Genomic DNA, 11717 nt, shown 5'->3' on the forward strand with positions numbered 1-11717 from the left:
TAGGATTGGGAAGATGAGAGCCTCATGCACATTGTGGATTCATGATTGCCTTAAATGTCAGCCTGCTCTGCCAAATGCTCTCCCTGTGTCCCATGTAAAGGCTTTGTGTCACAAGTGAAGTGGGAATGAACCCAAGCTGTGATCTTGCAACCCCCGGGTCCGTGTCACTTCAATGCTAGCATTAATGATTAACTGGAAGATTCTTTGAAAAGTCAGGTCTGAGTATGCAGCGAAATGACCAAGACAGGCAGTGAGTTTCCAAACCAGCTTTCTATCCCAGGCAACATGCAATGCAGTTTGCCATGACATCGCCGCTCCAGAGCTATCTGCACCCCATCTCATAATCCTTGATGACAATACATTAATCACATTCACGGCCTACAGAAAAGATTGTTAGACTCTGAAAATCTTTCCTATTGCTACCAGTGGACGTATTATAATTTAACCCAATCTAAAAAAGCATCATGCCTGCTTGGTCCCCTTAATGAGAAAGCAACTCATGCGCCATATAAAACAAACTGTGCATTCTGGAGCACTGGGTCCCAGCAATCAGGAGAGGTGCCCATTAAGGGGAACTGACCACTTCCCCTTCCCTAATTTGGAGACTGGGATTTGGGTTTTTGCTACAACTATGGTAAACTGTGGAACCAAAAAGTACCATAATAAAACCTGAAGTACCATCCCTTAATTAAGGAGAAGTATATTGTGATAAATATTATTGGTGATGTAAATGATAGAATCACTGGATAAGACATGAATCCTATTATTATATTTATTTAAAATATTTGTATTTAAATAATATAGTGGTGTATGTGTGTTTAAAAATAAATCAAGGACGATTCCTCACACTGTGGACTGCAGAGGAAATGGGAAAGGCACTAATAGCAACTCCAGAGACCAGTCTTCTCCTGGAGACTAAAGAGGCTTTAATATTCCTGCAGTAGATTCTGATGAAAGGGCCGAGGACTGGCCAATTAGAGTGGCCTTGTTGGCTTCATGCAGGTCACAGAGTCTCTGGCATATTTATCATAGATGAACAAAGTCTGTTTGCTGAGATAAGCAGCTGCCTCTAATCTGGTTTATGTGGATCACTCTGAACCTTGCATGGGCTGTTGTGACCAACATATAAATGAAGGTGTATGAGCATTTGAGGACTATTAACTTATTTGTACAGTGTTGTAGTGACTCCACAAAAGCAGACTCCACATTCACATTCCTGGATTACTGCAAGGGTTCTCTCTCTCTCCTGTCAGCATGTGATCTGTTAAAAGGGTCAGAGGATTCAGAATAACAAACATGATGTAGAACAATAAAAAGGAAAGGGCATTATGTGAAGAAATGCTAACCTTTTTTCCTCCAATGGGATAAATCTCACTGATTTTAGCAAAATAACTCCACAATAAGTTGTCAATGAATTGCCTTTTTTAGGATGTTTTGCAACACTATTTCTTCATAGTGGTATTGAACATCACATCAACAATGTTCCTCTGATCTATCCATTTATTTGCATTAACAGTACAGATTCTCCTTTGAGATGGTGGACATACACCCACACCAGTCTGCCCCATTCCTTGGTTTCCCCTGTAATAAACTGTATGTGAATCCAGTGGAAAGTATTTGTAATCTGAAGGAGGTGGGAAGTGTTAGTTTGTTGAATTGTCTAAATATGCTGAGGTAATGTTCCACAACTGAGCTGTTTTTATATTAATAGGCAGCTTCACACATTTGTAATTGCCTGTCACAGCACACAAGCTCTATCACGCAGATAATTTGCCAGGTGATGTCAGTATGAAAGAAAGAGCTGGAAAAGGCCAAAAGGACACTCCCCTGCTGCAAAGCGGGAATATCCATGCACTAACCTCTGCTGTTTGATTAGGCCCACACCTAGCCACAAGCAGACAGCAGACTTGTCATCCCCAAGATTATTCTAAGAAATCAGACAGGAAAACCTTCCAGAGTCACGAGTCAGTATCACCTTAGGGGCAGATGCTCTATTGGACCTCCAACAAAGCAATCACATTTTGAGCATGACTAATGGAATTCCCCAAGGAAAACCGCACTAAAGTAAAAGGCTATGCTGTCTAACAGCCTGTAATCCCCATTACTCAAGAGGAAAGGGGGGAGACCAGACCATATGCAGGGGGTAAAAATTATTTATTTACTGATTCCCCTCCTAAGGCCACATCAAACTCAGGATCACAACACATCCTTCATAACTTAGCACAGCATGAGTCCTTTGACTCATGTATGGAAAACTGACTTTCCCACCCATACAAACACACAACCTAAGTGAAATTCCCAGACATGTCCCATGAATTTTAAAAGCTTTTTTATTGTAAAAAAAGTATTGAAGTCCCTTTCACACTCTGAATTCAAATAAGCCATATACAAAATACAATTATGATCATTCCATTAATCAACACCCTCGTGAAAGCATTATTAAACTCTACACAATGAAAGTACAACTGTACTTAAAAAGTTTGAAAAACCGGCAGCTCAGATGGAGCTTCTTCCCACTACCCGTCTCTAAACAAGATACAACATATTGCCATCATGACACCCCCACCCTACCCCGCATGCTATGTAAAATAGTCTTATTTGTGTGCCATACGCTTTACAAGCTATATCAGTGCTCTGTAGGTGTGGTGAGGAGGCGGAAGGGCAATTATCCTAGCAACCATCCACCGGGTCAGGTTCTGAAAGCTGGCACTGCATGCTTTTCAGAAACAGGCAGCTGTCATCCGGACAGAGAGAAATCAGTTGCCTTTTTTCCCCTGGTCTTCTCCCAGAAAGTAGGAATGTTTGGAAGACAGCAAGGAGAAGGAGGCTGCAGGTTAGGATTCTTCCCTCTCTTGTACCACCCAGGATGTATGGCTTCATAAACTATCCCCCCCTCCCAATCGTCATTCCCTGATTCCTCTTGCATTATCTCAGTAAAAAGCCACATTGGTAAAATCAGAAACCCTATGAGCTGGATTAGGTAGCTCAACAGATTTACATACACACACTAAATATTTTCCATAAAACTGGTATATAAATAAGAAAAAAGCCCAATATTTTATTATTAAAAATAAAGCTGCCCTTTAGGTTGTACAAAAACCCAATGAAAAGTCTGAAAAAATCTCCCAGATTTGGCAAGCTTGAACTCAAGCAGAGTATGTCAGGAGCACTTCCAAACACAAACTGCTAGGCTGCCTCCAAAAAACATGTATAGCAGGTTCTTCACCTCGTGGGTGATTTCAAAACCAAAACCTTCACCAATCACTACGTGCCAGGAGGAGCCAAACTTCTTGTCCATTGTTTCCTTGATCATCTTGGCTGCACTCTGAAGGGGGTAGGGTGGGAAATGAAAATTAAAAAAAGAAGAAGCCAAAAATAAAGTTAGAACAATAGGATTATTTGCAATAGTAATTTGTCCTCCTCCACTTTATTAATCTAATTGTACTACTGCTGCCAATACATGAAAGTTCAATAAAATATACAGAATCATGTTTATATTTTCTTCCCCGTCAGAATTAGTCCAATAAATGTCAATTCAAGGAAATATCCTGAAAAGGGGCAATGCAATACAAAATAAAAACTTCCTGCCACAGTGGAGAACAGAGTTTTAAAAGCACATTGGATGCCACCATTTTCCTGCTTTTCCCAGAAGTTTAAAGGTGCAACTTGATATCAGCTTTTCTTTGCATCACCTACTCTATCTTAGTTAGTGTGGCATTCTGCTCAGGAGATCAAACATCTCTCCACCCTTGCTTTAAAAAAAAAAATCAAACCAGACAAACAGTTCTAGAGAACTCAAAAACTTGCACATTATTTTATGTTATTTAGCTTGATCCTAATAAAAGGTGTTACACACGTTTTGGTTTTGTACTGTTATTCAGCTCAATGAAGAGACCCCAAATTTCCATCTACTGACAATGCAAAAAAGCACTTCTCCAGCTGTGTGAATATTCATCAGGACAGTAAGGATAACCCCTATTTTTGCAAAATGTGGGAATGCATAGATAAAAGGATGTATCAATTCAAATCATTTGCTTGGTCTCACTACTACAGATCTTATACTCTCATTTCACTTGAAAGGGAAAAGAAAAACGAGATCAAACAGTTGCTGTCACAAAAATGAGAATGTCATTGTATCCTGTCTATCTAAAATGAAAGCAATTCATGTTGTTATTTTACCAAACACTAGGAAACAGAAAACTGGCAAACTCTCCTTCCTTCCGTTCAAAGCAGGCACAGGAATGCTGTAGTGCATCTGTGCCACACCAGCATTTTATACAACAGAGCTTAGTAATTAGAAGCAGGAAATGTGATTGTAGACATTGGCCTAAGTAGCTGGATTATCATTTGTTAAGAAGAACCATAGAGTATATGGTATAGCACTGCTCATTTGATAAATGCTGTTATCTTTGTCTTCTCCTGTTATCTTCAGATAGTCAAAAAAGAACTGGAGACACTGGTGTAAAAAGTACACCCTTTTCAGGGCTGGTTAATACCTCATTGTTGGTGGCATATTTCTCACAAGCAGTAACACACAATTCCATGGCCTCTACTCGCATTTCCTCTGGCATGTCTGAATGCTGGTAGAAAACACAAAAAAGAGAGGAAGAGCATCAAAACAGGGACAATAAAGGCGCTCACTCTTACAACCTCATCTGCTAGTAGGTGGTCAAACCCTGACACCACCTTCTCTTGAATAGCTCCAGGAGATTTTCGGAACTAGCAAGTTCCTGTATTTTTGACAACCCTATTTAAACAATGGTGATGCCACCAATGAGCAGCCCTGAAGAGAGATTTTTTTCAAGGTAGACACAGTAAGGGGGTTCACAGGATTCCTGTTCCTTTCTCCTCAATCCAATCTTGTTGGCCCCAACTGTTTGCACTCAGATGGGGCTGTTTTACAGTTTTAAATCATGTAGCATCTGCTTAAAATATTTAAAAGTAAACCTAGTGGTTGAACCTGGAGGGCAAAAAAATGAGAATGTTCACAATTAGGAAGCCTCAAGGGAGGGATCAGATCATAGAATGAGCTGGAGGACAGAATCGGAACAGAACTGAATTCCCTCTAGGTTCTTCCACTTCAGAAAGTTTAAAATAGCTGCCTATGCAGCCAAGCCTTCTTAGAGGCTGCCTCAATATTGCAGAACAGTCTCCCTCAAAGGGTTAATTTATGTTCAGTTTCAGACACTTGCGCAAGGTTCATTTTTGTGAGGCCTTGGGTAGATAGAAAGCAGGCTTTTCAGAAACTGTGGTCTGCTATAGTATATTGCTGATGGCTTTGCACTGTGCTGCTATAATTACGGATTTTAATTATGATCTATATTTAAAGGATGCTGTAATCTGAGCACTGGGAAATATGAGTTAGAAATATTTAAAATAAATAAATACCACAGAATTTGGACTACTAGTGTGGTGCCAAAGGTAATTTTGCATAGGACCGACATGAGCACAAAAATGTGTGTATATTTGGCTGGTAAGGTATAGGGTTGAGTCTCTGTCTTTCATCAGCTTTTGAGAATACCAGTTATTACTGCTTAAACAAAGAGACAATGGGGCTTAAAGAATACAACAGACAGGGATCACTGACACTTTTCTCTATGTGGCTAATATTAAATGTTATTAAATTCCTGAAAACAAGGGCACCATGCCAACAGACTCACAGACAGAGAAGGACGAAGCAAAAACCCAGGAGACTTTCAAATGCCAGGACCTTGATTAGAGTTAATGAGGATCATTCTGCCTTTGGAGGATGCCAAATGGCTTCAGATCACCCTGCCTTTCTCCATTACATGCAATTAAATGTTCTAGTAAACATCTATTAGTCCAAGGGTTAGATTCCATGGAGGATTTCTGCAGATGAAAGAGGGGACAATTTTTGCCAATTCCCCCCTCCAGCAGCAGATCTTTGACTACCCCCTCCAGCTGTTCTGGGGTATAGGCAGGTTCCCTCATGTCCTAAAAGCGTAATTTCAGAGGCCATTAGGGGCTGCAGCAGGAATGGGGAGGTGAAGAAGTCAAGCTTTGTGATAAAAATACCTTTCATCTGCAGAAATCTTCCATGGGATCCAGTCCATAGAAATTTTTCCCTAGTGTTCTTGCCTTCTGCAGTTCTGCAAACCAAGACTATTTTTGTCTATATGGTTGAGATATTCCTTCAGTTCCTCTTGCTTTTCCTTCCATAATTAGCCACTCATGTTCACCTGCCCACTTCTCCCCCCATCCATGCATGTACGCTAGGTTTTTTGTGTTTTGGTTATACTTCCTGATTCTTTTTAGCACCTTACTCCTTCCAAGTTTCTCCCACACCTTAGCGTACACTCTAAAGGCACTAGGGACAGACCTCACTATACCTTTACATCATTCACATGGATCATTCATTAACATACTCCAAAGGCTGGATTCTAAGTTAGGAGCCCTTGCACAAAAGGAAGGTGCTTCTGTTTCCACAATGAGGGATCCACGATTTTCATAAATTTCTCACCTGAGCTGCAGTTCCCTACACTACAGGCCATACTGGTTTCAAGCCCCACCCCTGTCTGGGTGGTGGCACTGGAGGATGCAGAAGACAGGAACAGTTGAGTCTGTGAGCAGTGCTCCACTCACATTTCCTTGGATCTAACAGATCTTTCCCTGCCTCCAAGGGTTAAGCAGAGGGCTGCTTCATAGTCCTGTTTTTTCTCTTATGTGGCATTTAGTGTCCATGCCAAGGGAAACAAACCAAAGCTACAAATTATGGGATGCACATGATAGTGCTAGTGTGTTTTGGGGGAAATCATTCAGAAATTGTTAAACTATAGTATGTCCTCACCACCAAGATTCCTGCATCTCCATTACATTACACAACATGTGCTCATGTGAAGTGGCCTTGAAAAAAAGATGGCAAATGCCATGCAAAGCAACTGGTAAGAGCTCCCTTGTGTCTCTGTTTTGAAAAAGATTGCTGTATGTTCCTTAGTCATTTTTACCACTATATTAAGAATCTATAGTCACTAGGATGACCATAAGATGTCCTAACTCTCCTAACAGGATTAATGGGCAAATAAAAAATAATGCCATAACACAGAGCTCTTGTATTATCTGAGCCAAGAATATATCATACCTCTTTGTTCCCATTCTTACCCTGATCAGTGGGAACATGTGAAGCCTCTTATAGTCTGCCTCCTCTTTCTTCCCCTCCCCAGTGTCTGCCATTGTCTGTCCACTGTGATCCTGGGAAGGGGCACAGTAACCTGCAGGAAGCCAGTCAGGTGCAGGCTAGGAATGGTTAGAATTCAGGCCAAACAATTTTGCATAAGTAGGGCATTCTGCTGCTTTGAAAAAGAAACAAAGAACAAAAAGAAAAGCAGTCAACAATCCATAAAGCAAAATGTTGAAGATATCACATAGCTGAAATCTTCAAAAGGTTCAGCATAAAGAATTAGTCACTTACATGCCTGGGATTTTATTAGTTTGAATTACAATCTTTTATTAACATAGTATGCACACAGTAACAACAATGAGGGCTGGGGCTGTAGTGACTTTGATGATCCTGACCTACCTGTTAGACCTACAGCCATTTTCAAGGATCCAAGCTCCATTTTAGGAGCCAAACCTCTTTAAGCAGTCAGTCTTCTGTCACCCATTGTTACTTCATCCTGCCTGATTAATAGTTACTTAGTCCCACTCATATACTCTAGAGCTTTGAAAGGAACTGATAAAGATTACCACAGGAAAGTGTAACAGAGAGATTCTATCTTTCTTGGCAAAGTTGCAGAATGCTTAGAATGTTTAATTCAAATGAAACCGTCATTAACACAAGAAATGGAAACCTCAAATTAGTATAAACTTCTTTTGTTGCCTTTTTATAAGGGCTGTCTCTTGTTAGTCTCTCAGGCTTAGGATATGACTTGGTTCCCATTTTAAGGGGCAGGTATACATCATCATCTTCTGTGCTGAAGGTTTTCCCCTACTATAGTATAGGACGACAGCCTTCCATATGATTTGACTAACTCTTCCTTTTTATCTACCCAGTGACTGGTCTGAGGACATATGACTTGATTGGACCTGGTCCTGGCAAGGAGCCATGTGGATGGAGATATTCTGGAATCTTTGAAAAGCCCTGAAAGCAGAACATGTAGGCCACTCAGTATAATCACCCAAACCAAGAAATGAAGAAATCTTACTAACAGTTTGAACTGATGTGCAGGCTTGGACTCAATGCTTTATTCCTCTGCAAATACATTCAGTAATTCAAAAGTAGCATGAAGAAGGTTAGCATAAAGCTAAAGCTTTATAGTGACTATTGATGCATTCACAGCTGCTACCCATCATGAGATCCTGGAGTGTTACATTCCAAATTTTAATATCTACAATGCATAAACCACTGGACTACACTCCACTTCTTCAGATTGCAAATCTGTACAAAAACTATACCAAATTAAACTCCCACAGTGAACCTAGCTGATTAGGAGTTTCAAATAACAGAAGCTTGAATAATTAAACTATATAATATTCTACATAAAGAGTTCAAACTGTGAGGTTTACAAATCACAAAGTGCAGCCTCGCTGGAGCTTTGGTTTCTGTCTCACAAATTATGTCTTTACATACATCTAAACATCTGCTACAAATTTAAAGAATAAAACACCAAGGACGAGCCATAACATGAGGGGAAAACAGAGCCATTTTAAACATTAAATCCTTATGCTCTTTTCTCAGAAAACAAAAACTAATTGTCTTCTACACTGATCTTGCAGACTGGTAAACATGAAGCATCATTAATTATTCTCAACATTTCTTGTGCAGATAGGCCTTATGTTTCCATTAGTAATGATGCCAACACATTCAAACTGCAAATGGATGTACTGGAAATGTTTGTTTGCATTTCAGGAAGACTGATTCGTGATGTAGCTTGGGTCTGCACACTACATTTTTCATGAGCTCTGTTGCTTTTAGTTCTCACTTCCAACCAGCCTTTTGGTAGGTGATACAGACAAGAACACTATGTGTGATGCTCAGATAATTTCTCCAGCACATCTACCTAAAACAACACTTCAGATCATCCTTATCAGCAGCCTTTTAAAGAGATGCTGCAGCTACTTGCTGATCTGTGAAATAAGATTTTGCACAATAATTGAGACAGGAAGCATATACAACTGCAATTTTTTTTTCTGGGAAGGGGCCTTGGACTTTAACAGTTACAGGGAACTTGATCACCCATTCACCAAACTGCGAGACTATACAGCATCTTTACGTAGTCTCAATGCTTTGGGAGACTGGAAGCTGGCTTCTACTTATCTAGGGTTTTCTGAATAGATGCCTGAACTCCAAATTGGCAGCTCTCAGAAGGTGCAAGTATGAAATATTCTCATTTTCATATTAATACCTTTGAGAGATCTTTTAAATACTTACTGTAGACATCCTCCACTCAAGTACAGATTTTGGCATATGCATTACTATGTTATCTTTAATTTTATATCCAAACCCTTATATTTAATATACAACTTTTTTGCCTGCAAAATAAGCCTTCATCCATTTCCCCTGAATATATTGTTCCTGTCCTGTTCTGCCAGCTGTCTTCAGATTTTCTAAGACCTTTCCAGACCTTGGTCCCATCTTTAACCCCCAGGCAGCAGCATGGGATTCAGGAAGATGCAACCAAGCACTTGACAGGAGATCCCATGACAGGAAGAGGGGGAGCCAGTTATCTCATTGATGTCAGAGCCAGAACAATGGAGCTGACCACAACTGCTGCGTACAGGATGCAGAAGAAAGTAACAGGAGGTAAACTGTAATAAGGAACAAGTCAAGGGTCCGGCCATGGAAGAATCCTTTCATCACTGAGTACCTTCATCTCACTGTCCTGCTGCTCCTCTTAGCATACATATAAAACAGTGTGCTACATATAAAATGTGTGCTATTTGCACACATGCACTATAGAACAGGTCCTTCCAAAAAGTAGTAAAAAACAGTGTGTCAACTCTAAGTGCTCACGAGCCAGTAGGTGGGACTCTATAACCCACTGGTTGAAAACTACAAGTGTAGGGTTATATTATACCATCTGGAAGGGTCCTGACCTTAGCAACATATATATTAGGTTGCCATGGCACTTGGTCAGCAGTTATGCTAGAGATAATGTGCAACATCTGAAGAAAGCCAAAGGACTGAAACACCAAGACAGTCATGGGGAAAAAACAGCCAACATATAATTGCCATAAGTACGACTGATACCCAATCACAATTGTAAGAAAGGGAGGCATGTTGTTTTTAATTTGATATTCACAGTGCCATCCATCCTAAGCAGATAGTTTCAGGCAGCTAGCCATGTTGGTCTGTAGTAGAAGAGCAAGATTCAGGTCCAGTAGTACCTTAGAGACCAACCAGATTTCCAGAGTGTGAGCTTTTTAGAGTCAAAGGAGCTCTGACTCTTGAAAGCTCACATTCTGGAAATCTAGTTGGTCTCTAAAGTACTACTGGACCCAAATCTTGCTATCCCAAGCAGAGTTAATGGACTTAGATGGGTGTAACTCTGCTTACGATTGCACTGTCAGAACCTGAGAACCACAAAATTGTCACCTTGTGCTTGTAACTACATGGGGAGACAGTGGTGTCAAGCCTCGAATAATGCAGTTTGTCCACCACTGCTGCCTCCCTAGGTGGCAATGTTGGGCTCCATTACATGTTATAGACCATGTGGCCATCAAATAACTACAGCTACCATATTGTATGGCATCAATGAGCTATCACATGGTTTCTGGTGCATGATTCTGAACTGACAATCCTTATGCTGGTGAAGCAATGTCAAGTTTCACTGATTTAGTAATTCTGAACCACTCTCTTATCCTAAAATTATAATCTCCAACTATGAAAACTTTCGGCAGATCCCATTTACTCTACTCAAGCCATGAGCAGGAAGGGAAACCCCTCAAAGCGCAAGGAGTTTTATTTCTGAACAGTGACCCCCACTAACCTTAAAATCCTGTCCTTGACCCCAGCAGCTATCCACTGCTAAGTAAATTAATTGCACATGCCCAAGGTAATTTCCTTTCTGCTCCAACACTGACAGCATTAGCATTACCAATAATTTCTGATGCGAAACCCCGATTCAGCTCTTAATAGGAGCAGCCCAGCACAGTAACATTCCAAGGCAAAAAATCCGGATGGAGCTCCCTCCCTTCAGCAGAAACAACACAACGAACTAAACAACCAACAGTCTGCTCTCTCCGGCAACCTGCGTCACTCTGCCCAACACCCAACATTCATAAAGCCCTTCCATTGTCAAAGACCGTCACATGCATAACCTTGCTGCAATCCTTACAAGAGCCTTTTAACTATAAAGCAGGGCAGTATTACCTCTATATCGCGTACGGGGGCGGAGAGTGAGAGAGAGGGAAAGAGAGCGCCTAAGACCACCTAATGAAGTCAAGACACAGGCGATATTTGATCAGGATCGCAGCAGTAATGGCAGGATCCGGCCCTGGGCCCCTTCGAGGCTTGTCCAGGAGGACGGCGAGGGTCCTGGCCCCTCAACGGGCACAACGAGGAAGCGCGCTGAGGAGTCTCCGGCCAGGGGGAAGGCTCAAGGCTCCACTTCAGCGGGACTAGGAAAGGAAGGGGACTCGGCTGTGCCCACGCAGGGCAACCGCAGAACACGCTCTTTCTCTCTCACCTGCGCCACCTCAACCCCGAACCCTTGATGCCAGCCTCCCAGCGGTTGTTAAGGAGAGAAACGTGCTTGTCT

At 41.3% G+C, this 11717-nt stretch overlaps 1 protein-coding gene across 4 annotated transcripts; it reads right to left on the reverse strand.

Annotated features, from left to right (window-relative positions):
* Positions 1 to 2312: 2312 nt before the first annotated feature.
* Positions 2313 to 11717, reverse strand: DNAL4 (dynein axonemal light chain 4). 4 transcript variants are annotated; one of them, XM_054988819.1, is made up of 4 exons: positions 11646 to 11717; positions 7120 to 7307; positions 4497 to 4580; positions 2313 to 3325 (listed from the first exon to the last, which is right to left on the reverse strand). In XM_054988819.1, exons 2-4 carry the CDS (start codon positions 7189 to 7191, stop codon positions 3161 to 3163), a joined length of 321 nt encoding a protein of 106 aa, XP_054844794.1. In that variant the 5' UTR covers positions 7192 to 7307; positions 11646 to 11717; the 3' UTR covers positions 2313 to 3160. The 4 variants fall into 4 exon arrangements, with proteins under 4 accessions (XP_054844794.1, XP_054844793.1, XP_054844795.1 ...); XM_054988818.1 differs by having other exon boundaries at positions 7120 to 7310; positions 11646 to 11679; XM_054988820.1 differs by lacking the exon at positions 11646 to 11717 and adding an exon at positions 11330 to 11639.

The sequence above is a fragment of the Eublepharis macularius genome, chromosome 9, assembly GCF_028583425.1.
Source record: "Eublepharis macularius isolate TG4126 chromosome 9, MPM_Emac_v1.0, whole genome shotgun sequence".
Lineage (NCBI taxonomy): Eukaryota > Metazoa > Chordata > Lepidosauria > Squamata > Eublepharidae > Eublepharis > Eublepharis macularius.